This window comes from Trichosurus vulpecula, chromosome 4 (genome assembly GCF_011100635.1).
Source record: "Trichosurus vulpecula isolate mTriVul1 chromosome 4, mTriVul1.pri, whole genome shotgun sequence".
NCBI classification, from domain to species: domain Eukaryota; kingdom Metazoa; phylum Chordata; class Mammalia; order Diprotodontia; family Phalangeridae; genus Trichosurus; species Trichosurus vulpecula.
The window spans coordinates 440482008-440509507 of record NC_050576.1 but is presented as its reverse complement, the minus strand read 5'-3'; the positions used below and the strand labels follow the sequence as shown (position 1 = coordinate 440509507).

General features: G+C 53.7%; 1 protein-coding gene across 1 annotated transcript in view; it reads left to right on the top strand.

The window, feature by feature from the left end:
• CAMKK1 (calcium/calmodulin dependent protein kinase kinase 1) overlaps positions 1–27500 on the top strand; it is a gene marked incomplete in the record, with an annotated part of 56160 nt that overhangs the window by 17705 nt on the left and 10955 nt on the right. Inside the window, 1 exon segment of the mRNA XM_036754332.1 lies at positions 27046–27500. Within this exon segment, the coding sequence (XP_036610227.1) occupies positions 27093–27500 (408 nt within the window).

Sequence of the window (27500 nt, the reverse complement as noted above, 5' to 3'; positions counted from 1 at the left end):
AGAATCTGAAGGGTACAAACATGGGAGACGGAGGGAATGGGAGGGCCACAGACAGCTGAAGTCAGCAGGAGAAGGAAGTTTGGGAGGAAGAATCCTAACAGCTATTTTCGACTCCCAGAGGGAGGGCTTGTGGGACTTCCAGGTGGAGATGCCTGAGGGGAAGCAGGGGGGTTCACCATCCTCTGTAAATGCGGCTGGTGAGAAGAAGAAAAGCTTGAAAACTGTGACTGAATGGGATGAGGAGTTGACATGGGTGAGGTAGAGGGATTGCCTAGCAGCTGTGAGGGCCCAGTCTTGAACCTCCAGGCCTTGATTTCTTCCTTGTGTGATTCTACTCATCCCTGCTCAGCAGTCCTGGAGTCAATCGCCGCTTTTTCTTCGAGATTGTAGTTGTATGACATATTTTAGAACAACCTCAATACTACACCATTAGTACCTTTTACTATTAAATATAGTTCCTTTCGATGGGTTTTGTCTGACATCTTTTCTGTAACTTTTTCTTTTAACACAGGAATTCAGACCATCTTCGATGTTATGAAGGGTTACAATCTTTTCAGGTTTTGTCTTCACGTTATCTGAAATGAGTCACAACCATCTGACTCTTCTACGACTCCTGTTACTATTTAGTGAATTAAATTCCTTTCTTTTAAGACATGAACTATTTGTGATTTATGAGCTTGGCTCTCATTTTGTGAAATATGAGTTCAGCTTTCTTGGCGTAGCCGTGAATAGATCATAGATTTAGAATGAAATGGAATTTCAGATGTCCTCTTACCTACATGCTGCCAAATAAGGGAAGAGAAAAGCACGCAACCATTCTGCCTGGGTCCATGACACATTTATGTCACACAACCCTGATGGGCCCTCACTGCTGCAAGACAATCCTTTTACCCCTACCAAATCAGCTCACCATCCCACTCTCCACTGAGGCTTTTCCAAACCTTCTCATCCCTCCTCAAAGCTCTAGTGGCTCCTTCCCCTCCACCCTCGAAGCTGAGACCCTTGCCTTCTGTTTCTCCCCTCCTATCTCCCATCCCTCAGATGCCTTCCTCCACTATCTTCCCTTCATCCCCACCTCACATGAGAACATGGCCCTTCTCCTAGTTCTCCATTCTGTTCTGCTTGCTCAAGTGACCCCCTTGCATCCAGTCTCCTCCAGCAGACTGCCCTTCTCTCGTTTCTACTTTCTCTCACTTATCATCCTGTTTACTGACCGCTTCCCAGATGCTTGTAAACATGGCTGTTTCCCCATCCTTAAAAAGCCCTTGCCTCATCCATCCATCCCGTTAGCTGTCATCCCATCTCTCTCCTGTTGTTTGCGGCTAAACTCTCAGAAAAGTCCATCTACAATACATGTTTCCTCTCCCTTTCCTGCCACTATCTTCTTAAATCTGTATAGTCTGACTACCTCATCATTCCACCAAAACTACCCACGTCAGAGTTCCTATTCATCTGTTAATCACCAACTCCAAGGGTCTTTTCTCAATCCTCATTCTCCCTGACCCTGCTGCAGCCTCGGACACTATTGGTCACTCTGTCCTCCTGGACATTCTCTTCTCTCTAGGTTTCCTGAACACCCTCCTCCCTCCCTCCCCCACCCTTCTCCTCCTCCCTCTCTGACTGCCCCTTTGCTGGATCCTCCTCCCAATCACACTCTTTAGCAACAGCTGCAGCAGCAACAACCACCTCTAACCATAGGAGTCCCTTTGGCCTCTGTCCTGGGCCTCTTCTCTTCTCCCTCTATACCACTTTAATCTCATCAGTTCCCGTGGATTTAATGACCATCTCTATGCTGACGATTCTCAAGTCTACCTTTCCTGCCTCAATCTCTGTGCTGACCTCTGATCTTGTATCTCCAACTGCCTTTCAGAGGACTAGAACTGGATTCCAGTAGACATCTTAAACTCAACATGTCCAAAACAGAACTCCTTACCTTTCTCCCTCACATGCTCCCCTCTTTCTGCCTTCCCTGTTACTGTACAGGGTACCCCTAAGCTCCCAATCCCCCAGACTCTCAACCTAGGAGTCATCCTGGACTTCTCTCTCTCTCTCTCTCTCTCTCACCCTCACCACATCCCTCATCCAGTCTGTAGTCAAGGTATGTGGATTTCACCTCTGCAACATCTCTTTTCCATTTCACCATCCCCCCTCTTTGTACCATTTCTTGTCCATTTCACCTTTGCACCATCTCTTATCCATTTCAACCCCACCCCCATGCAGTATCTTTTGTCCATTTCACCTCTGCAGCATCTCTTGTCCATTTCACCACCCCCCCTCTTTTTACCATCTCTTGTCCATTTCACCACCACCCCCCAACCCCCTTGCAGTATCTTTTGTCCATTTCACCTCTGCAGCATCTCTTGTCCATTTCACCACCACCCCCTTTGTACCATCTCTTGTCCATTTCACCACCACCCCCCAACCCCCTTGCAGTATCTTTTGTCCATTTCATCTCTGCAGCATCTCTCCTCAATTTCATCTCGGCAGGCAGCATCTCTTCAATAGCTTTCTCCTCTCTTCTGACACTGCCCTGACGCTGGTACATACCCTCCTCACCTCACACCTGGACTATGGTGATAGCTGCTGGGGGTCTGCCTGCCTCAGGGGTCTCCCCGCTCCAGTCCATCCTCCATTCAGCCATCAAAGGGATTTTCTTCAATCATATCATACACACTTCTTACTCAATAAACTCCAGTGGCTTCTTCTAAGTCTCAGCTAAACCTCCCCCTTCCACAGGAAACCTTTCCCAAACCATCTTGATTCCAGCATTATCTCTCTGTTGATCATTCCCAGTTTATCCTCTCCATGGCTTGTTCGAATGTATTTTGCTTGTGTGTTTTCTGCCCCATTAAACTGTGAGCTCCCTGAGGCCAAGGACTGGCTTTTGTCATTCTTTGTATCCCCAATGCTTAGCACAGTTCCTGGCACACGTAGTATGCACTTAATAAAATTTATTGACTGACTACTTAGTCCAACCCTCCTCCCTTTTATAGAGGGAGAAACTGAGGCCCAGAGAAGGAAGTAGCAGAAATGGGATTTAACCTCAGGTTCTCTGAAATCACCATTCTTTTCGCTGCTCCGAACCACCTCCTCCTTCTCCTTTTAATTATCTGTTTTAATCTAATTATTTGTAAATAGGGACATATTTTAACCCCTTTTTCTTTCCACTCATCATAATGCACATTTTGAACTCAAACTGTACTCATTTCCATTATAGTTACACACAGTGGCATGACTTGTTTTGTGTGTGTTACTACTTTTAGGAATTTATTTCTTCTGTTGACCTAGAATTCCTCTTCTACTGGCATTGAGCTCTCTGTACTCCTTCAATTCTGTGGATAAATTCTTTGAGGTTTTTCAGAGAGAGTCTTTTGAGGGAACTGGGGGTGTCAGTGCACGGACTGAGTGTTTGGCCTGAAGTGAGGAAGACTTGAGCCACACTTGCTAGCTTCACAACCCTGTCTGTCTCAGTTTCCTCGATTGTAAAATGCAGATAATGACGGCAGCACCTGCCTCACAGCGTTCTTAGGAAGATCAAATGAGATAATATTAGTAAAGCGCTGATCTCATGGTGCCTGCACACAGTAGGCACTCTACAAATGCTTATTCCCCATCCTTCCCCTTCTCTTTCTCCTTTCCCCCTTCCCCTTATCAGAATATGCTGACAGTGGCCCTACTCCTGTGCCTTTAAGAATCATGTAGAGTCCTGTCTGCTTTGCCATCTTTCTCCTATGGCTGAGAAGGATCATGATTCAGTTAGTGTTTTTATATGATTTTCTTTTTTTCCTAGGTGCTTGGGGGTTCTTTCTTTGCCTTTATAATTTAAAGCTTAGCAATCATATCCCTAGAAGACTTCTTGATAGGATTTCACCTTGCTGGGGGCTTGTGGATTTTTCTACCTGCCTGTATTTGTCCACAGGGACAGTTTTCTGTAGTTCCTCAAATGCCAGGTTGGTTGGTTTGCTTGCTTTCATATACTTTCTAAAATTTTGACTAATCTAAAGCTGCAGTTTTCTGCCCCACCCCCAGTTTTCTGTTTTAACCCATATACCTATTCATTGTTTCCTAAGTTCTGTGACATTCAATCCTATTTTCGTTGTCCATTGATCTCTCATCTCAGTTCCGTGCATCCTGCTGGATGATCCCTTCTAGGATGTTATTGTGGGGTCTCTTTTGTCCATAGCTCCCATTCTGTGGTTCTAATGTCTGCATCTTCCATGGAGAGTTCTGGTTCTTCTGTGTAATTTTCCTGTTCCTTGGGCCTTTTTCTCTAGCTAAGTTGGCGTACCTATTTTGTCTCTCTGGCCCATTTACTGTTTTGTGTCTTTTCTTTCATGTTTCATGCTGGCCTGCCTGTTGGCAGTGTTCCCACTGCACGTCTGAGAATGTCTTATCCCCAGTATCTCTGATCTTGCTGAGACTGCTCCACTAGACACTGTCCTTGAGTCTCTTATCTTCTAGATAAGTTTTATTTTCTTGGTTTTGTCTCCAAAATTCATGTGGAAGCCTGAAAACCTGCTCTTTGCTGTTGCCTCCCGCCATGGCCTTTGTGGCAGGGTCTCTGTGTTCCCTCCCCCTTCTCCCCTCCTGTCACTCCCTCCTTGTTCCTCTGCCCTCCTAGGACGGAGGGTGTGATGGGGGCATACTGCTGCTGGTGTCTGTTGGATGAGCTGGAGGGGACCGTAGGGTATATCCAGTCTGGTGTCCTCTTCCTCCAGACTTGCCTGCGCTTGTGGCAGTCAGGCTTGGGCACCAAGCCTAGGGTCCTTTCTGCTACTCTGGACTTCAGTTGGGCTTTTATTTTTTGGGGTTCAGTCAAGCCCCGTGGCCAGCATGATACCTGGACCAGATTAAGATGAAATTGGGAAGTTAACAAAATAAAAGTAAAGCAAAACAAGACGTAATGTTACTGTGTGGTTTTCTAAGTCAGTATGTGCCCCTCCTTATAGATGTTTTCGTGGGGCCCAGTTTCTGTTTGAATTTGACACTTTTGGTGTGGAGGGACTCAGGGCCCAATTCTGATACTGACTCCCAGATGACCTTGGGCAATTCATTATGGATGGCCTCAGTTTCCCCATCTATACAATGACAGAACCAGACTTAGGGGGCCTATAAGGTGCTTCACGCTTTAAAATGATGGTGCCTGATCTCGATTCGGTTTCTTTGTTTCTCTGTTCCACTTGCCTTCCCTCCTTTGGGGTGGTGATCATAGGAAGAGCAGGCCATGCACCCAGCATCCCAGGCTCAGTCCGTGGGTCTTAGAATGGATGGGTGCCAGCTCCAGAATGAGGGTGAAACTGGTGGCTTTGAGGTTGGGCTAAGTGAGCTCCGGCTGAATGAGACCACAGCCCAGCTGAGCCATGGCATCCAGACCCCGGGGAACTGCTGCCCTTGGTGGTGAGACAAGGCTGGTGCCTCTTCCCTCCTGCTCAGGGTTGGCCGGGGTCTCTTCCCTGCTGTTGGCAAGTCCAGCCATGGAGATTTGGGAGCAGCTGAGCTGGATTCAGTGGTTTCCTTCCCTGGCTTTCCCCTCCCCCCTCTCCCCATCCCCCAAGCCCAACAACTGAAGAAGCTCATGAAGCTCGGGCCTAGAGCCCCCTACCCCCCATCCCCAGCAGCAGCAGATCAAGCAGTGGTTGCAACCTTTGTCTCTTGTCTCTCCCCCCTCTTCTTGGTTCCCCGCATCCTGACTCATGGTTTAATCTGAAGGGGTGAGTGTAAGTGGGGGGAGGGAAGGGGTAGTTGGAGATTCTGGGGTGAATTTTATCTCCCTTGCTGTCTTTTCTTCTCCGTCCATCAGAGATCCAGAAGTGCAGTGGCTGGACGGGTGCCCCAGGGAGGACTAGCCTGGCAGCTGTGTGGAAGGCAGAAAGCCAGAAGCTGAGCCTGGAGGCGAGGGTGGGGGGCGGGAGGGGAGGGGTCTCTGACTGGGGTGTAGGGGGAAGAGAGAAGGCACCAGGGGCGGAGGAGAGGGGTGTGATGGGGCAGACAAGCCTTGGCTGGGACCTGGAACCAGAGAGGGAAGCCGGTGATAACACTTGGAAGCTGGTCTGGGGGTGTGAGGGGTGTTTGTGCCACTGGCGGACATGAGGAAGTGAGAAAGAGGAACAAGACGGGGGGGCAGGAAATGATAAGTTCTCCTTTGGACCCGGCGGGCTCAGCACAAATTCGTGTGGTTCCAGACGGGTAGCCTGCGCAGCCTAGCTTTGAGGGCCTTCCCTCCCCCACCCCCAGGGCAGGTCCATCAGAACCCAGTTCCTGGAGAGCAGGGGGGAGGGGTGGGGGAGAAGGCCACAGCGTGGGAGAGGGGCTGGCTCGCTTAGCTGCCTTCCTTCCTTGGCCTTGGCTACCTCAGGGATCTGCCTCTGATTCTGTCCTGCTGGGGGCTAGGGGGCAGCAGCCTGGAGCCAAGAGGAACTTGGGGCTGGTACCAAGCAACAGGAATTCGAAAACAACGGTACAGGGACCGGCCAATCGAGATCCCAGCCAGGGCCGGGGTCTTTCTAAGCCCAGGTTCCCGCTGCGCCTGTAAAATTCAGCTCACTCCAACAAGCGTTTCTTGTGTGCCAGACGAGAGGTGGGGTAGCATGGTGGAGAGCAAGCTGGCTTAGAAACCGGGGAGCCTGGGCTCAATGCTACCTCCGACCCACCCGGGAGGCCTGGGCCGAGCTCTAACCGCGGGGCGGCAGAGAAGGTGGCCGCGTGTGCCACATGAAACCCCAGGCCCAGCTATTATTCGGAACCCACGTGCCGGTGGCTCTATGCCAGGCACCGGACTTGCCAACACCAGGCTGAGGCAGGCCCTGCTCCATTGCTCTGCTGGTGCGAGGGAGGTGCACGGGGCTAAGCGACCACTGCTTAGATTGGTGCTACCAGAGAAGTAAACGCAGGACAAATTCAGCAGCATTTCAAGGCCTGGAGTGGGGATGCTGATAACTGGGGGAGCTAAGAAGGGCCCTGTAGGCTGCAGCCCCAGATGGGGCCTAGTATGAAGTTAGGGAGAGCGTCTAGGCGTGGAGGACAGCCTGAGCAAAGCTGGAGGGAGCAGCTGGAAGGCGGCACATAGGCCGGTTTGACTGGAAGGGGTGAGGCAGGGGGGGATTAGATTGTGTGTTGGTGTATGAGAGTATGTGTGTGTGTCTTTGAGTGTCAGTCTCTGTGAGTGTATGTGTGAGTGTGTGTGTGTCTGTGTGACGTAAGCGTATGGGCATGTATGAATATGTGTGAGTGTGTTTATATGTATAGAAGTTGTGTCTGTGCATATATGAGTGTGTGTGTGATTATGAGTGTAAGTGTGTGCGTGCAAGTGTATGTGAATGCATGAGTGTGTAGCAAGGATCAGGGACACGGCGTGTGAAGGCTTTAAGTAAAAAAGGGTGCCTATATTGGTTCTGTGGGGCATGAGGGGGCCCCCCCAGCTTCTTGGGTAGGGGGAACAGTCAGCCTTGTGCTTTGGGAACATCTGTTTGGCAGCAGTGTGGAGGACAGAATGGTGACAGCCAGGCGACTTGAGAGAGGGAGACCGAGGAGGAGGAGGCTGTCTCAGTGGTCCTGATGAGAAGTGGGAAAGGCTTGAGCTCAGGCAGTGGCCATAGGAGTGGAGCCAGGGGTCTGATGGGAGGGCCTCTAGAGACAGACCCAGTGGCAGAGAAGGATGCTTCCTGCCTTCCTTCTGGGGCAACCAAAGGGACAAAAAGAAACTCTTGTTACTGGGAGGGGACCGGAGAGTGGGCAGCCCAGCCCAGCAGGACTGGATGCCAGGCCCCCAGGAGAAGCCCCGGCACCAGCCCCTTCTCTCCCTTCCCTGTCTGGCAGCCTAGTTTTCTGTTTCAGAGGTGCCTTTATGAGCTTTCACTGAAGGGGAGAGAGTGCTTGTCAAGCCTCAGGCACTGCTCTTCACCTCCCTGGCCAGGTCTGTTTGCCAGAGATCCCCTGAGGGTGGGAGGAGGGGAAGGCCCAGCGTGACCACCTGACCTCCCTACCTAGAAATGGTCGGGGCTAGCCTTCTGGCAGTGCCCCATAGCAATGAGAGCTTGGCCCATTGGGCATCTCACCCAGTCAGAGCCATCCAAAGGTGGGGACCATCGCTCCCTAGCCTTGCTGCCGATTGGTCTGACTGCATCTCACTAGCTACCCAACGTGGGGACTAGGGCCTCAAAGGAGGCATCTCTGTCCTCCTTCAGGACAAGGGAAAATTACAAAGAAAGTCTAGCCAGGTACAGAGGCTATGACCCTGTGGAAGGACGGGCCCGGGCCCTGGCCAAGAGCTCTGGCACAGCGGTCATTGGCTGGCTGAATAGCCTGGCAGGGCCCAAGCTCTCGCCCCAGTCACACCCCTGGGACACAGCTGAGTGTCCTTCCCTGACAGAGGAATCTCGCACTATGCCTCAGGCTCCCTGCCTGTACACATCTAAGCCAGTGGTTCCCCCAAACCTGGGGAGGACCAGAGCCCCTTCCCCCACCTCTCCTCCCTGCTGCCCTCCCAAGACGGCATGGAATCCGATACAGGTTCTACATATACCTTCACATTAAACTTGTTTTCACAATAGTCAAGTTGTAAAGAAGAATTATGACCAGTGGAATGAGCCATGAGAAAGAAACAAAACCAGAGAAGGAAAAAAGAGCGCAAATAGGCTGCTTCAGGTGGCATTCAGACCGTGATCCTTTCTCTGGATCATTCTGGAAGGAGGGAAGTCAGTGCCACTGCTTCTTCTCTCCCAACCCTCTTCTGACGGGGCCCAGGGGCTCTCCAGCCTTCCTCAGTCCTGTGTGAGGACAAGCAGAAGCCTCCAGATCCAGGCTTGGCCCATCCTCAGGATAGGCCTGGGGGCGGGGATAGAGACCCAGGCCCCTGGTGAGCCTTGTTTGACAAGGGGGACCCCTGTGGGGCTGGGAGCATGCTGTGGAGAGGCTGACTCAGGCCTGGGGGGAGTAGGAAGTGGGGAGACACCCCAAGGGGAGGTGGTATTCTCAGAGCATGGGCCACAGCAGCTGAGGGAGAGTAAACACCAGTCCTTGGAGCCTGGGGAGATGTGCCCAGGGGAGCAGCTGGGTTGGATGTCTAGGCTCTGAGGGTTTCCTCTCCAGCCACACAACCCAAGCTGCTACTGGCCGGGGCTGATGAAGCGGCTGGGTCAGCCAAGGCTTGCCAGGATCAGGAGGCCCAGTAGTGAGTTCTGGGGTGCCTGGCATCCCCTGGGGGTGAGCTGGCTGCTAGGCTCCCTTCTGGGGTAGCAGGGGAAGATCACAGTCTCATGGCCAAGATGCATAAGCCCCATTAGTCACCAGCACCAGCCTCTGGTGTCTGCTGGGAGAAGCTGGCCCCAGGTCAGGCAGGGAAGTAAGGCCTTGGGTCTGGGAGGGAGGCGAGGCCCCGGGTTCAGCTTGGGAGGTGAGGAGGCCCCAGTGGGGAGGTGGAGTCCTAGCGATGCATAGGGCACATCCTGAAATGGGAGTCCAAATGTGGGGACTTCCCTCTTTTCAGGGTTGTCTTAAAGAAAGCTTTCTGTAAAGTACTGTGAAAATCTGTTGATCAAATAATGGACTTTGAAAATGCTCTCCTGTGCGCCAGGCCCTCTGCTAGGCACTAGGGATGCAGAGACAGAAATAAAACAGCCCTCCCCCGCCATGGGCTGACGTTCTAATAGAGGAGACCAGGGAAGGGCAGTTTGTTCTGGGGAAGAAGGCCTGGCTGGCAGGAAGGCCTGGGGGCCTCTCTGGACCCACTAGTCAGCTGGGCTGGGTCCGAGGACCAGAGCTCCAAAGATGAGCAGATAAAGCCCTCCCCAAGGACTGGGCCTGGGTCCAGGAAGGCCTGGAGTGCAGGCCCAAGGCTCGTGCCCATTGCGGAGGAGCCTGGTCCAGGTGGGGCAGCTGCAGAGATGACGAGTCTGGTCTGGGTATGAGTGTCCCTCTATGCCAGGTGCTGTGCCTAGGCTGGGGGCTTCAAGACCATAACAAATGGCTTTCCCTGGTGAGTCTTCTCTGCCCACCAGCCTGGTCTGAGGTTGTGACTGTGGGAGCCTCCCTGGCAGGGCTTCTCCTCAAACTCGTCAGGTGGGTTCTCCAACAGGCTGGGAACTCTTCCCTGGGCCTGTGCCCAGACTTTCTGGCTCTCTAGTCCCTGCTCCAGCATCTGCTCCAGACGCACCACCTCTGGGAGAGCTGGGTGGCTGCTGTGCCATGCCAAACCATGCCACACCATGCCTGCCAGGCTGGCACATTGGGCTGATACCTGTAGCCGCCTGCAGATGTCCAGGCTGGTGCCTCAGACATCTGTCATTGATGTATCTGCTAACTCTGGCATTACCTGGGGTGGAAGGTGTCTGGGGAGGCTGAGCCCCGCTGGCCTCTCCCCTTTTGGAGCCAGATGGCCAGGTAGAAAGCAGCCTGGACAGCTGGTCTAGCCCCTGGGGCATGAACCGGCCTGGAGAGGTGGACCGGGCAGATCAGCAGGCAGGGACCCTCTTCTCCTGCTTTCTTGGCTTCCAGGTTAAATCTGGGATCTCCTCTGTATCTTCTGGCCTCCACTGACAAGCTCATCTCTGGGTCTGTTTGGGTCATTAGGATTTCAAAATACCCTCCTTCCTGGGTGGGGGGGGAGTGACTGGGAGGCATCTGGCTGGGCCTCCCTGAGCCCCCTGGCCCTCCTCTCCCTGGGGAGGGATCAGGGCTCAATGTCCTTCCTGTTTGAGAGTTGAGGGGCCAGCTGCTCACCAGCCAGACTTGCACCAGCTTTGGCCTCCCAAATGGACTTATAATGGACCTTAAAAAAAGAAAAACTTTTTGTGGGTTTTTCTATAATTCTGTCTATGAATCATCAGGAGTGTGTGGTAACACAGAGACAATGGGCTGGGTCCGGTGGGAGCTTCTGCAGGTTGGGTGCCAGGGCCCCCTAGCTGGCAGCCCAGGGAAAGCAGGCCCCAGCCCCTGGGCCTCCATGCTTGCCCTTCCAGGGGCTTCCTCCAGGCAGGGCGAGAGGGTAGGATCTAACCAAATCCTCACTGCATTGGCCCAATTTCTGATTGCCCCAGTAGCACCCAGGTAGGATACCACCAACCCCTCCCATCACTGACTGCGCATAGTGCCCGTCTGGCCTCTTTCCCTGGTTAACATTTCTCCTTCCCTTCTCCACGTTTCTCCCTGCTCCATTTGCTAGGATTCTTGGCCCTCTCAGGTGCCAGGCCCTTGTGAAACCTTCTTGATCCCCACCTCCCGCCCTACCTGTTCATGGTATGTACTGCCCATTCTGTCTCCTACTGACTTATCTGTGTCCTCTGCTTATGACCCGGGAGAATGTAACCTCCCTGAGGGGAGGTGTTTCACTTTGGTCTGCCGGTCCCAGTGTCCAGCGCTTGAATCACTTTATCCAGATCTGACCACTCCTCCGAGGTGGGCACTGCCACCTCCCGCAGGAAGGCCCCCCACCCCGAGCACTCCCGCCTTTGATCTTAGTGACCAGAGGCCACCAAGCCTTCCAGCACGTCTTCTAGGTGGTCTTGTGTGATATCCCTGGTGGTTCTGGATGTCTATGCTAGGCATTGACTTGGGAGTCCAGAGAGACCAGGGCTCTGGCCTGCCTGCCCCTGACCATGACTGGCTAGGTGATTTTGCTTCTCTGAGCTCTCAGTTCCTCCTCTGGGATGATGCCGGTACCTGTTAGTACCTGCCACCCAGGGCAAGCCGAGGCTCCAATGGTGCAGTGCCTTATAAGTTGCCAAATCCCTTAGCAATGTCAGTGAATCATTCTGGGCCCCTGAGGGGGAGGGGCCAGGCTTGTGCCTTCTTCAGCGGGTCAGTCCTGGCATCCCTGCGGTGTCTTGAAGGAGCTCTCTTCTTCCCCTTTGGGATGTAGAGAGGAGCGGCTGAGCGGGATGGGAAGGTTGGATTAGTAAGGTCACACTTCTTCAACCTCTTTGCCTAAGAGCCTTCCAGAGGCCTGAGGGCCAGAAGAACAAGGTCCTAGTGTGGCCTGGGCTTTCTCTGTGGTGGATACATGGAGTCCCAGCTGTCTGCTGGCCAGCCAGGTGGAAGTGTCCAAAGGCAGCTGGTGACGGAGGAGAGTCTCAAGAGAGAGAGAGCAGGGCTGGATAGAGAGATGGAGGCATCACCTGCACAGAAGTGATCATTAAGCCCATGGGAGCTGATGAGGCCCCTGAGATGGGGGGAGAGGGAGAGGGCCAGGGAGGCACAGGGATAGATCATGGGCAAGCCAAGGAGACTTGGGAGCAGGATGCAGACACACTGCAGTGAGTTAAGGGGGAGATGGCTGGCCTGGGGAGAAGACTGGATGCATGGGAGGGCAGTTCTGAGCTACAGATGGAAGAGCACAGGCACTTCTAAGCAGTGCTGGTGATATCCTCTCCCCAGCTCCCACCAACAGTGCCATCCCAGCACAAAGGTGGGAGGGGCTGGAGATGTTTGCCTGGGAAGAGAAGGATCCGGGGTGTGATCGATGGGCTCAGGGAGCCTCACTGTCAGGGACCCAGGTGAGGCTTGTTCTACTGAGGAGCAGGTAGCAACTCAGTGTTAGGAGCTTCGTCTCTGTGGAAGGGGCTGCCTGGGGAGACAGAGGGCTCAGGAGGGTGTCCGGCAGAGGATGGAGGACCCCTCATTAGCCAGGGGCTGGATTTGGTGGACCCTCTCTGAGGGGGGCGTCTCAGAGCTGCTTCACCCCAGCTCTGAGATTCTACAATTCTGGGATACCAAGGGGTGATGTTAGGAGTTGGAGCTCGGCACCTCGCATGTCTGCACATGCAGTGAGAAGCGTAAAGCTTCATGCACTGTTGGGTTCACTGGTCTCTAGGCACTAACAAGTAACAGCCTGCTGCTTAATGGACAGGTATTCAGAGACTCCTCCTTGTCTGTGATGGGTCTAGGCTCCTCAGACGGGAGGGAGGGGAGTGCCCCATTCGATCCCAGGGCATAGAAGGAGCCCCTGAGAGGGTGGCCCAGGGTGGCTTGTGTGCTTGCCAGGGGTGCTTTGGAGTGGTCCCACACTGATGGGAAGGAGCACCAGCCAGAGACCAGAAACTAGGGGACAGATTGTACAAATAGCAGACAGTGACGGGAGTGACATCATGGCCAGCAAAGATGGTTCGAGAGCTATTTGAGGCTCTGAAGAGTCATTGTAACCTGACAAAAATCTACCTCCACCAGCAGGAGTTCTGTACAAGGCACTGTGCCAGGTGCCTCAGATATGGAGAAAAACAATGGCCCTCAGGGAGCTTCCAGTCTAATAGAGAGGCCAGGAACCACCCCCCCCTCCAGCCAAGGCACTGAGAAGGGGGATTGTGGTTGGGATGAAGGCCAAGAGATTCCAATCTAGGGACCGGGTGTCTCCTTTCTGAAGCCTCTTTTTGGTTGTTCAGTTGTGTCCATCTCTTCATGACCTGTGGACCACAGTACACCAGGCCCTTCCATCCTCTGCTATCTCCCCAAGTCTGTCCAAGCTCATGTTCATTGCTTCCATGACACTCTCCATCCGTCTCATCCTCTGCCATCCCCTTTTCCTTTTGCCTTCTGTCTTTCCCACTATCAGGCTCTTTCCCAATGAGTCCCATCTTCTCGAGATGTGGCCAAAGTATTTAAGCTTCAACTTCAGTATTTGACCTGCCAGTGAATAGTATGAGTTAATTTCTTTAAGTATTGGCCGATCTGATCTCCTTGGTGTCCAAGGGTCTCCCAAAAGTCTTCTCCAGCACCACCATTCCAAACTGCCAGTTCTGTGGTGATCAGATTTCCTCGTGGTCCACCACCTCTCACGGCCATACATAGCTCCTGGAAAAGACACAGCTTTGACTACGCAGATCTTTGTCGGCAAGGCGATATCTCTACTTTTTAGTCTGCTGTCCAGATTGGCCAGAGCTTTCCTTCCAAGGAGCAGGCGTCTTTTAATTTCATGGCTGCAGCTACCGTCTGCAGTGATCTTTGAGCCCAAGACTATAAAATCAAGCCTTTATTGGGGTCTAACTCCAGTTGAGGCAGGCCCTGGGCTGGGTGCCAGAAATGCAAAGATAAAATTAAGAAAACTTGTTCCTGAGGAGCTCATGGCCTGGTTGGGGGATTTCCTTTCTCCTCCTGGTCCAGCTGGGTGGATGGAGGAATGCCTCACAGAGAGATGGCACTTGGACTGGACAGGCCAACATTGGGGTGGAGTGCATTCACAGCCTTTGGGAATTCCTGGTGTGAGGTGGGAGAGCACAAGATGAGGTCAGGGAATACTCCCTGTCCCTGTTTGTCTGGAATATTGTATGTGAAGAGGATTGTGCAATGAGGAAGGACAGGGGAAGGCCCCTACAGGATGCAGTTTGTCTGCCCCGGGGGCTCTGGACAAGCTTGGGCCTCGAAGGATGTGCACAGACAGATCTCAAAGGATGGATACACAAAAGTTCATGAGGTATCAAAAGAGGCGTCGAAGGGAAGCTCCATGAGGGCAGGGGCTGCTTCCTTTCTTGTCTTGGTAGCTCCAGCTCATCTAGCACAGGGCTTGGCCTCTTGGGGCTGAATGAGTGTCTGGGGGCAAGGAAGAAGAAAAACGAAAAGATGATCTAAAAGCTTCCCTATGGTCGGAGTCAGACCCCCGAGGAAGGGGGAGGTCAACTCACAGCTGAGGAGGTGGGATGGAGCAGGCCTCTGTGGCTCATGGGGCAAACATGCTTGGGGGAGGGAAGCTCAGCGAGGTGAGACAGCCGGGAGACTGATCAGATCTCCTGATTCACTCGACTTTCAGCCTCAGCTGGGGAATGAACCTGCTGATGTGATCCAGGAGCCTCGATGGTGGATCTCTGAGAGCCATGGTCAGTCAGTGAGTCAGTAAACACTTGTTAAGCACCTACTGTGTGCCATGCACTGTGCCAGGTGTTGGGAGAGAGGCCTGCTAAAATGTTGGGAGGAGGAACGTTGGAGGGGGAGATGGCAGAATTCCAGAATGTGGCATTACCCAGAGTTCTGTGGGACCTGAGGGAAAGCCATGGCGACCCAGGTGTGCCAAACTTGTTACCTTCCTGATCGTGGAGGCTGCAATATTAGTGTGATGCTTGGAAGTTTGCAAATCACGATTCTGTCAGGGCTATAGATGGGGAAGCAGAGGTTCCCAAGGAGCTTGGTGCAGCCTTGGGGTGCACACACACCCCTCCTGATACTTCTCCAGGGCTCTTCCTCATGGGTCTCCGATCAGATTGGCCAATGCAGGAAGGTGCTGGAGGTGTCATCCGTGTGTACATCTCCAGGCATCTGATGGGCATCTGATGATACATTGGCTGAATGTGTAGGGGGTTGAATATCTAGGTGAGGTGGGGAGGGGAAGGTAATAATTATTGGGTTGAGGTCAACCTTGAGGGGTCTTTAATAGAGTGCCTCTGGGCTCTGTCCTTGGCCCTGAATGAAGACCCAAGTGTCATGCTTATGAGAATTGCAAACAAAGTGAAGATGAGTAACCGCTCATGTGACAGGGACTTAAAAATATCTTGGCGAGCTGGAACAATGCGCCAGAATGAACAGGGACGTTTGACTGGGAAGAATGTGAGATCCCACAAGGAGATGCAGAAAACCCTCTGGCCGTGTGTGGTCCAGTCCATTCTGGGCCCGGCTTATTGTCCGCACCCAGCCCCGATTTGGTCATTAAAGGGTGGCCATGCCAAGTAACTGCCTCAGTCTGAAAGGCAAAGGCTCAGCTGCTGTGGCACCATCCGGAGCACCATCTCTAGGCAGCAGTCAGTGGGGGCTGGGGCCAGACGACAGGCCAAGGAGCTTAGCTGGGGCAACACCTGGGCCAGAGAAGAGGAAGTATTTTAGTAAGGTCCGGACTGTCCAGCCAGTTCCCACTGCAGGCGGTGGGCCAAAACAGCCCCCTCCCCAAAACCCTCGTGGCTTGGCTGCTGTTGACTATAACTGGCCCCTCTACATGCTTGATGAGAACCAGTCCTTGGGGGTGGCAGACAGGTGGACGTTTGCACGTAGGATTGTGTTTCCAGGGGTGGCAGTGCAGTCCCAGCACAGTGGTACAAGGGGGCAGGGGGGAGGGTGGGGAGAGGCGGCTGATTCGCCCCTGAGTTTCCTCCCCGAGCCACAGTAGGGCCAGCAGGCTGTGGCCTCTTCACATCCAGACTGGGTGTCCTGGATGGGAGATAGTTGGGTAGTCGGCTGGTTCCCTTCACATGGATCCCACTACTTGGGAATGATGGGCAGGCAGGGGGATGCTTTCTGAAATCTGACACGGAGGAGAATTAATTGGTCAAAGCCTCTTGTGGCTGCCAAGAATGGCTGACACTTCTATCTGAGCAGGTGCTCGGCAGTGGAACCCTGGGGTTTCCATCCCTGCCTGGGCTGAGAAGCCTCCTGCAGGTGCCAAGGGCTGGGTGCAGGTGCCTGGGCATCAGGGTTCGGCTTCTGTGTGTTGTATCACGCTCCATTGTGGGGAGAAGCCCACCCCAGGCTTGCCGAGATGCCTGGCATCACCTGCACTTGGGGAGGAGTCCTGCTAGGCTGGTGATAGGAGGGGTGCCCAGGTGAGGGCAGAGTAGGCAAGAGGCAGATCGCAGCATCCCAGGCACACCAGGACCCTTGCTAGGACGCTTTGGGCAGCATCCTCACACTGTTGACGCCTTTGATCTTTATATCACGGTCACTTCAGCCCTCCCCACACACATACCACACAGAGGGACGGCTGTCTTGTGGTTAAGAGAAACATTGAACTTAGAGGATTCCACGGGGAGAGCATCTGACAGTGCACGCAGTATTCTGTGCCAGTAGCCCCCCACCTCTGTGCTGCAAGGCTGCAGGCTTGCTTTTCTGGAATGCACTTTCTTTTCAGTGCCTCAGAGGCTCTAACTGATCTCTTGGTTCTGTTCGTCTTGCTCTGTGCCAATTCGTCCAAGCCTTGCCACGTCTCTCCAGATTGCTGACATGCCTCGATGGGTGCCCCTTCCTTTGCAGCCCTCCACTCCCCCAAAGGAGCCCCACTTTGGTGGGGCCTCTAGAGGAACTTTCCTTCTCAGTGTCTGCCTTGGGGCAGGTGAGATCACTGGGTCAGAGGCTGGAGACTGGGTGCTCAGCCTTGACCCCCCCGGAGTGGCCAGGAGGCCTGCAGCTCCACCCACCAGCCTCCGCTTCGAAGCTTTTCATTGTTGGATGTCTTTGCCATCTTTATATTTAAGAAGGGAGATAGGAGGGTCTCAGCAGCCCAAGGGAGACATCCTTCCAGAGAATTCAGCGTCCCAAAGGCTGGTCCATACTTTTCGATGTTCATTTTCTTTCCCATTGGCAAAACTGAGCCAGGCTTTCTTTATGAGCTTAATCAATCAGATTGCATCAGATTCCCAGGAAAGTCCAGTTTGTGCCCTGTAGAGCTGAAAGGCTCCACCTCATGGCTGGCTGCTCCGAGCAGTGTAGCTTTCAGCCCCAGCCCCCAGCCCCACGAGGTCCCCAGATGGCAGGGTGGCCCCACCGGGAAGTCCAGACCTGTGCTTGGCAGCTGGGATAGGCTCCTCAGGCCTCCTCTCACAGCTGGGTGCTCATAGGCTTTTTCCATGTTATTCATTTTTCCCAAAGTGAAACCTTCCCCTCCTGACTCACCATGTGGAGAGAGCTCGAGAAGTCCTGGCAGGACTTGCGACGGAGGCACCAGCGGGTACTGTGGGCAAAGCCCTGGGTCAGAAAGTCCTGGCTCCTCTGCTTTGACCCTCTGAAAGTCACAGACACTCCCGAGCCTCCGTTTCCTCTGGATATAGGGCAGTATTTGAAAAGCTGTCCCATAGCAGAGGGAGCAGATACCGAGTCAAGGGGCAGAAGACATAGGGAATCAGTCTAATTAGAGAATGGCCTTTGAGGTAGTGAGTTCCCCGTCTCTGGAGGTATTCACCCAGAAGTATGGCGCGCTTCTTCCAGGGACGTTGTGGAGGGCATTTCTGTTTTGGCAGAAAGTTGAGCCAGACCTCTGAGGTCCTGGTTTTGATTCTCTGAGAGCCTTGGAGAATGGCATTCTACACCAGGCATCAGATTTTGTCGGCTGCCTCCAACTGGTAGCCCGAGGACTTTCGTGGTCTGGCCTAACCCTTAGATGTGTGCTGCGGTGGGTGAGCTCTTAGGTCTACTTTGACTGGAGAGCTGGGAACCTGCAGACCTGCTGGACCTGGGTTTGAATCCTGCCTGTGCCCCTTAGTGGTTAGCTAGGTGACCCAGCCTGTAAAGTGGGGGGAGGGCAGGAATGTAGACTAGATGGCCCCTGAGGTTCCGACTCTCAAGCTCAGAGCCCGTGATCCCTCCCCTTCTGTGCCCCAGGAAGCACTGGGCTGATGGGCAGGGGCCTTGCCTCCACCTCCCCAGATGAACCTTCAGTGCCAGCAAGGAAACCAGGAGGGGATGGGAGGGATAGGCGGGCCGGCTGGCGTTCGTGGGAGGGAGACAAGGCCGTGTTTATGAGCCTGGAGAGGGGTTGTCATGACAGCAGTTTGTTGTGCTCATGGGATCCAGGCGTGGGTCAAGGACTGCCTGGCTGGCTCCGGGCCCCCTCCCCCAGGCGGGAAAGCAGCTTACAGCTGTCCAGGCAGAAGGAAGGGTGGGGTTCTGGGAGGGGGCCCAGCTCAGAGTCACAGGACTGGGGGGTCAGGATGTTGCCCCACCGAAGAGGGAGCAGACCCAGAGCTGAGGGGGCCTCAATCTAATGGGAGAATGGCCTGCTTTAGAAGGTAGTGAGTTCCCTGTCGCTGGAGGGAGTTGTGCAGAATCACTGCCTATTTGGCCTCCTGCATGTCCCTTCCCTCTCTGGGGCTCAGTCCCCTCCTCCGTGATGTGGAGGGCTAGCTTGGATGGCCTCCGAGGCCCCTGATCACTTTGACACCTGTGGTTCTTTGGCCCTTGGTGGATGCCTGGGGAATGATGATAACTGTGATGGGGGGGGGGTCCCCAGGGCGCAGGGGGATAGGCATGCTGCATCAGAACAGGATGGGGGTTGTGGGGGAAAGAGGAGGGCCCACACCTGCTCCTGCCTCAAAGCCCCTTTCTCCGGAGCTCTCCTCCGAGGCTCTCTGGCAGCTGCTTCCGCCCCTCTGGCCTCCTCACTGGCCAAGCCGGTGGCCCTTTCCTGAGCCTCATCCTTTGGGCCCCCTGGCCCAAGGTGACCTTTGGTGCCAAGCCCTCCTTCTCTGGGACGCTCTCCTCCTGTCTGAGCTCCCCTTCTCTGCCGGCTTTGGGTGGGCTTTCCCCACACTATCCTTTCCTCACTGGAGATACCCCCTAGAATATCCCTCCTGGATGAGTCCGCGGGGCCCCAGGCCCAACTGTCCAAACTGAACCTTATCATCAGCTCCTTCCAACATCCCCATTTCTGTTTATGCCGTTATCTTCAGCTCTTCTGAAGAAGAGTGCTGAGAAAGGGGCTAGCTAGCTCTGCCCTCAAGGGATCTGAATCCTGAATCCAGAAGCCTTTTACTAGCTTTGTGACCTTGGGTAAGTCACTTACCCTCTGGGCCTGTTTTTCCATCTGCAGATTGAAGAGATTGGCCTTGACGATGAGATGGCTCCCTGGCTAGATATTAAAGGGCCCTTGAATTTGGCTGGGGAAAAATGGCATCCCTTATGAAGGTAGGCAGTGACCCAGGGGGTAGTCCTGGGCTTCCCCTGAGCTAAAGAGGATCCGTGGTGGAGTAGAGGACCTGGAGCCGTGACCTCAGAGGGCTCGTCCAGCTGCTCCTACAACCTTTTCTTGTCCCCTTCTCCTGCTCCTTCCTCCATGCTCATCTCCAGCCTCCTCCTCCCCCTCCTTCCTTGGCCCTCCAGCAGCAAAAAAGGAACCTGGACCAGGGCTGGGGGAGGTGACAGCTCCTCAGAGCCTGCCTTGAGGACTGGGCACTGCATTTTAGAAAGGATATGAATAAGCAAGAGAGGAGGCTGGCAAGGAGGGTGAAGGCTCTAGAATCTGTGATGTAGGAAGGACCTGGAGAAGAGGAAGCTCCAGGGGCCCTGAGGGTTGGTCCAAGTACGGGTGGAGCAGGATGTTCTGCTTGGGGACCACCGCTGAGGGCAGCAATGGAAGGAGAAGCCGAAGAGACTCCCAGTCAGGGGAATTTGGCTGCCAGCCAGAGAGGGGCATCCCAAAGGCCATGGGCAGCCCCTGGAGCTGGTGGGCTTACCTTCTTTAGAGGTCTTTGAGCAGAACCTGGACCATCATTTGTGAGGCCTTTGGGGGGATTCATTCGGTGTGTGGGTGAGATGCCATGACTGCTCCCTTCTGCCTCCTAAGCCTGTCTCAGGGTGGAATTCCAGCCCTTAACTTGCCCTCAGCCCATTCCCAATCTGCTTGTGTTTGTCCCCCAGCCCTGTTAGACTGGACCCTCCTGTTGATTTGTCTGTGTCCCCAGGGCTGCTGATGGCCCTTCATCTGGGAACACTCAGTGAGTCCTGGCTGAGACGACTGAGCCTTTTGGAGCTGAGGCGGTCACAGTGAGTGACCCGGCAATGGCCAGGGCCCCAGCCTCCTCCAGGCTGAGATTTTCACACAGGCTGTGGGCTTTTCCCGCAGGGGTCCTCAGCCTACCCAGATGAAGGCTGCCTGGTGTCTGGGCTTCCAGGATGGTGGGAGGCCTGCCCAGAACCTGTCCTCCAGAATTGGGCTGCCCATCATGACAAGGCCAGAGGGATTCAGGCTTGTCTGGGAGAAAGGGCAGGATTTCATTTGGCAAAGAGGTGAGGGCATGCTGGGGAGGGGGGACTGCTTGGGCAAAGACACCCAGGCAGAAAACCACAGGGTGTCTTTGGGGAGCTGTGAGCTGTCAAATGTGGCTGGAGGAAGACTGTGAGTAAGGGGGAGGATGAATCATGGCAGCCTGGAGTTGGAAGGAGCCCTGGAAATGAGAGAGTCCAGCCCCCACCCAAAGGAGGAATCCTCTCACCCAGGCCTAATAAGGCTCAGCACTTGCTGGGAGGGCTTGCCTCCATCAGTCAGTCTCCTGCTGTGGGCTGACAAGCTGAGCCCCTCCTTCTATGGAGTCCAAACTGGCTTCTCCCAATCTCCCTCATTAACCTTAGTTCTGCTCTGGGAGTGGTCCAGTATGAGTCTGTTCTGGAAGCTTTGAATGCCAGGATGAGAGGTTTAGACTTTATCCCGAAGGTGATGGGGAGGGACAGGGATGCTATTAGAGGTCCAGTTGTCAGCCATTAATGTAGTCCTTTCTCAGTTTGAGTCATTTTATGGAGGACTATGGGGGATGGGGGTGGGGGTGGGAGGGATGAAGATAAATAGACCTGTGTCTCCCTTCCCCCTTCTGGCCATCATCCTTGACAACCTCAGTGTTAATGCCAGGGACCTTTCTCACCCAAAGAACTTACTGCTCGACTATGTGACCTTGGCCAAGTCCCTAGGACTCAGTTTCTTCCTTGTAAAATAAAAAGGTTGGCTTTTGAGTCTCTTCCAGCCCGGGGTCTCTGTTCCCCTTCAGCCTCCTGCCAGTGTATCACAGGGGAGACTTCCCACCTCGTCCCTACCTTGGCTGTCTCCCAGGAAAGTTCCTTGCTTCCCTGGCTTCCGCTCCCACCTTCAGGCAGATGGCTGACAGTGCTGTACTCTCTCTGGAGCCCTCTGGTCCTGCAGCCCCATCTGGGTGTCCCACTGGTGCCTGAACCCCAGTTTATCCCAAACCACTCCCTTCTGTGCCCCACAGCTGCCCCGCTTCACTGACTCCCAGGGCTGACACCTGGGCTCCATCTCCCAGCTTTCCCTCTTACGCTCAACCTGTCGCCAAGTCCTGACACTTATGGCCAAGGAAATATTTCCCACATCCATTGCCTCCTTCCCATAGCCACTGTCACTTGCCCAGTTCAGGTTCTCATCACCTCCCACCTGGAGAAGGGCCAGGCAATGAGCCTGTGTGGCGGTGGGATGCTGGGGGGCCAGGGATGGCACTAGAGTCCAGCCTGCACGTGCTCGGTCATTTGGCATTCATGATTATGATCTGATGCCATGCCTGCTTCTCCTATCCCTGCCCCCAGTCCCCAAAGTGCAGCATGGACTGCCCTCCACCTCTTGGTTCTTAGGGGCATCTCCTCCTGTCCTGTGGGTTTGGGCAGCTGAGCAGCGCTGGCCTTACAATCTCCTCAGACCCAAGCCCAGTGGGCAGAAGCTCCCTGCTGTGCCCTTGGTGACTACCCAGACAGTCTCCTCCTGTCTCATCGGTGACCTGGGGATCTTGAGATCCTGGGAATTTACAAGGTGCCTGATGGGCCCTTGACCAGGTCAACTCTGTGCCGTCAGGGAGCTGACATTCTCCAAGGACAGATAGGACTTGGACAGGGACAGTCTTTGCTTTCTAGGGACTAACTCTAGCTTGGGAATAAAGCTTGGGGCATCCAGCTTGGTAAGAGCCACCTTTGCTCCCAGACCCGGGCACCACACCATTATTCTCTGTAAGATGTCACCTCTGACCCAGGCAGTCTCTCCCACTAGGGTGTAAGCTGCCAAGTTGGTCCCCCCCATTAGACTGTAAGCTCCTTGAAGGCAGGGCCTTTACATATCCATTTCTGTAGCCACAGTGCCTAGCACATAGTGAGCGCTTCATAAATGGGCATTGATTGGTTGGTTTGGCCTCTTCTTTCTTTTAATTGCTTCACATCCTCTCCCCTAAAATCTAGGGCACATATTAGGTTGCCTGGCATTCTCCTATCTCCTTTCTATAGGGATAGACCCTGGCATCCCCCACTAACCCTCCTACTTCTGCTAAGGGGGATGGAAGGTAGGTGAGGATAACCCTAGCTTGCACCAGAGGTTCCATCTCTTGGGGTTTGGGACTCTTGGGATCTTTTGGCCCCACCCATGCTGAATCCACATGAAAGTCCAGAGCTTTGCCATCAGGATCATCAGATTTCTGTCTGCAGGGAAACTTGTAGCTAAATTAGGGTCAGCCCGTGGAGCTAGCAAGAAGTGGGGCTGCCTTGAAAGTGGCAGGAGCCCCCAAATCAACCCTAATGATTTCTGCCCAGCAAATGAGAAATCCTTCACACAATCGTCCATCCAAAGTGTATAAGGCATGGCAGCCCTCCTGCAGGGAGAAGGATCCTAGATCACAGCCAGCACCTGTATGCCCTACACCCAGGGGGCACTGGCCTGACCGAAACACATGGATTTCTCAAGGGGAGAGACTGAGAGACAGTGAGACAGAGAGACAGAGACAGACTGAGAGAAGACACACACACACACACACACACACACACACACACACACACACAGTGAGAGACAGAGACTGAGAGGAGACAGAGACAGCGAGACAAAGACAGACTGAGAGAAAACAGAGAGAGAGAGAGAGAGAAAGAGAGAGAGAGAGAAACTGAGAGAAGAGTCACAGACTCTTAGAGCTGGGCAGGATCAGTCCACAGAGCGAACATGAGGGGCCCAAGGAGATGGGGTTTCTACTTCACCTGGGACCACCTTGCTATCAACGGAACTGAAATTGAGGCAGACTATTTTCTCTTTTTTTGTTATTTTTTTTTCTTTCCTGTGGCTTTCCCCTTTTGTTCTGATTCATCTTTCACAACATGACTAATGTGGAAATATGTTTAATATGATCATACATGCATAGCCTATGTCAGATTGTCTGCCGTCTTGGGGAGGGGAGGGAGAAAAAACATTCGGAAATCAAAACCTTATAAAAGTGAACGTTGAAAACTATCTTTATGTGAACTTGGAAAAAATAAAATACTGTTAAGTGGGGAAAAAAACAGAACTGAAAAACAACCCCAAAGCCACCATTTTATTGTCCTAGGATTTTATCACAAACCCCAGTTCCTTCTGGCCTTCACCTTCTGGCCAACATGCCTCCCAATGGGCACTTGTCCTTGCTTTCATCTTCTCTGTTTCCTTTAAGAAAAAAAAAAAAAACCTGTCCACCTCCGAGAGCTCCCTGTGCAGCCATATCTGTCTAGCGTAAGATAGCTCCCTCTTCTTGTTCTTACCAGAATTATCTCGAGTGTCTCTCACGCCTACAGAACTGTGTTCCCTTCTACTGTACTAGGAGATTTTAAATCTTTTCAGAAACTGGGCTCTTCCTACCTTTCCAGACTTACCACACCTTACTTTCCTCCATGCACTTCCTAGTCTGGCCACACTGATCCACCTATTCCCTCACCTCCCACCATGGGCATTCCCATGACTGTGATGCACTCCCTCCTCACCACCACCTCCTAGAATTCCTGGTTTCCTCTAAGATTCAGCTCAAGCCTTTCTTCATTCTCCCAGCCAGGTCCTGGGGCCCTCTCTCCCCCAAACACCCTGTATCTGTTTGATTATTTTCTTTTATTTGTTCATCAGGTCTGCACATACCTCTAATACACATCTCCTTCATTAGAATGTAAGTTCCTGAGGGCAGGGAACTGATTTTCATCTTTGTGTGCACAGCCCTGGCCCATAGCATTTAATTAGTAATTGCTTGATTTAACTAATCTTTTAATTCTTTGACTTTCCCTCCTAAAGTCTAGGGTCCATATTAGACTGCCTGGCATTTTCCCATAACCAGTAAGCATTTATTAAGCACCAACTCTGTGCCAGTCAATAAACATTTCATAAAGCACCTACTACACGTCACACCGTGCTTGGTGGTGGTGAATGAACCCACTCCCACTGGCTCTCTGTCTGTCTGTCTGTGTCTCTGTCTCTCTTTCTGTCTCTGTCTTTGTCTCTCTATCTCTGTCTGTCTCTGTCTCTCTCTCTGTCTCTCTCTCTCTCTGTGTCTCTCTGTCTCTCTCTCTCTCTCAGAGCTACTATTTGAATGGGGAGGACAAAGGTACACATGAGTCACATCATGGGATTCAGGTCATTTGGGGAGGGAGAAGAGGCCTGAGAGACAGTGGCTCACATAAACGCTGGTGAAGGGACTGGTGCCTTGAGAGCTGGGGGGAGGGGTATGTCCCCCTTAGTTTCAGGAAGTGTTGGAGTGACCCAGATGAGAGGCAGTGGGGGGTGGGGTAGGATGAAAGTCCAGGCGATCACACACTGGGGTCTTCTGCCCAATCACACCACTGTGAGAATGGCGGCCCAGAGAAAGAGTGCATTTCCTAGGTTCCCCAGCTCCGAGACTTGAAAGGGACCCAAGAGGCCACCGGGGCCCCCTGGGAAGCTGTTGGAGAAGTGCCCTGCACCAGAGGACTGCAGATTTAGAACTGGAAGGAAGCTCAAAGTTCCTCTGGTCTGAGACTCTGAAAGATGCCTCTGCTAGGCTAGGCTGCCTAGCTACACATAGACGGTACTAGAACCCAGGTCCACTGGCTCCATAACCTGCTCATTTCTGTGACCTCTTCCCCAACAAGGGGTCATTTCTTCAAGACCCCCAGCAACAGGGAGCTCATCACCCTCGAGGCTCCTGTTTTCTTGCTCTGGTCTTGTTGGGTCAGAGCTGTTTTTTTCAGGGGGCCTTCTCGGTCGTGCAAAGAATCAGTATGGGGAAGAGAGAAAAAGAGGCAGGGGCCTAAGGGGATCAAGTCCTCCTTTGCTAGGAACATTGGGCCTCTTGGGGCTTGTCTTCTCTGTCAGAGTGCTGGGAGGGGAAGAGAGAATGGGAGCTCTGCCCCATCTCCTGGGAGCCTTGGGATGGCCAGGGCTGCACGTGGGCTTCATGACACAGAGCTGCCCTATGGACCAGCTTCCATCGATGCTGGCCAGAAGCTTGGGGACAGGCCTTAGTTACTTCCTCTGGGTCTCAGTTTTCACCATATGTAAAAATGAAAATAACTTTCCTACTTGTCCTTCCTACCTCGTAGGAATGAGGAGGAATCATGATGAAGGATTGATCAGAATAAAAGAATGAATAACAATAAAGATCCTCTCACAATTTAAGGCGATCTCTCAGTCACCAAGCTCCTACTGTGCACCCCAGCTGTATGCTAGGGACTGGAGATAGGAAGACAGGGCTCCTACTGTGTGCCCCAGCTGTATACTAGGGACTGGAGATAGGAAGACAGGGCTCCTACTGTGCCCCCCAGCTGTATACTAGGGACTGGAGATAGAAAGACAGGGCTCCTACTGTGCGCCCCAGCTGTATACTAGGGACTGGAGATAGAAAGACAGGGCTCCTACTGTGCGCCCCAGCTGTATACTAGGGACTGGAGATAGAAAGACAGGGCTCCTACTGTGCGCCCCAGTTGTATACTAGGGACTGGAGATAGAAAGACAGGGCTCCTACTGTGCTCCCCAGCTGTATACTAGGGACTGGAGATACAAAGACAGGACAAATGGTTCCTGTGCTCAAAGAGCTCACACCTGGTGAGATGTGTATTCCAAGGTACAAGCACAGTTTAGCCCTAAGTGAGTTAGGCTGCCTGGGGAGGGAGCAGGCACTGGATGCCCCCTTTTTGGGTGTGCTGCAGTGAGATCACTTATGGGAATGTGGGTCTGGCCTTCAAAGTCTCCGCCAGCCGGGAGCACCCGGGACTCAGCGTCTCCTGCCTCCTCCCCCTGGGAGGATGCTGGACCGAGGTGAGGTGGGGTGGGCCTGTGTCTCCATCCTGGGGAGCTGCGGTTCTGTGGGGACATTCTCTGCAGAGTCAGGGCAGGGGAGAGAACGTGGCGAGAGGAGCAGGAGGCTTTAACTCCCAAGGCTGTGGGCCGGCCTGTGTCTCGGCTCCAGGAGGGCAGGAGCTGGCTGAGTTCCTCCCCACCCGTGCTGCCATGTGGCGCCCCAGCCGCTGGCCCAGCTCCTCCAGCATCTTCTCTCTCCTTTTGGGCAGCTCTGCTGAGAGTGTGCGGGCTGCTGATCCAGCGGCTCTGCCGGACCAGGGCAGGCTCCCGTGTCCTCAGAGCCAGGCACGTTGTGGCCTTGAGGGAGCAGAGGAGATCAAAAGTCACTGGAAGGTGGGGCTGGGACAAGAAGGAAGCCAGGACTCCCTCGGACCAAGCAGGAAGAGGAAGCCCAGAGCAGGCAAAGGATTTGCCCAAGGCCACACAGGGAGTGAGGAGCAGTGTTGCATTTGCCGTCTGAGGACCTGGGTTCAAATCCTCTGGCCCTCAGGTCCCAAAACCTGTGGCCTGCGCTGTCGCTCATCCCCTTTCTGTATGTCTCTTCCCAGGGGGTCTGGCTGTTCCTGCCAGACCGAGGCCCAGGCCACATCGGTGCATGAAACTGGCCTTCATCCCCGCCATGGAGGGGGCCTCGACGCTGTGCTGCCCAGACCCCTGCCCGGAGCTGGTGGACAGGGTCGCTGCCATTGATGTGGCCGAGGGGGACGACAGTGTGGTCTTCTCTGGGGATAGTCATGGCCACGACTTCCCAGCAAGCAGTGGCCCCCCAGAAGCCCGAGAGAGAATCTCATCGGCCCCCTCCCTGACCATGAGAGACGTCCATCCCCGGAAGGACGCCAAGAGTGTCCCTGTCCGACCGTCCTTGTCCAACAGGAAGCTGTCTCTCCAGGAAAGACCGAGCAGAAGCTGTCTCTCTGCCACCTGCCCTTCTACGAGCGGGCCCTATGCCACAGGGCCTGCCAACCACATCTCCCCCCGCATTGTGCGCCGCCCCACCATTGAA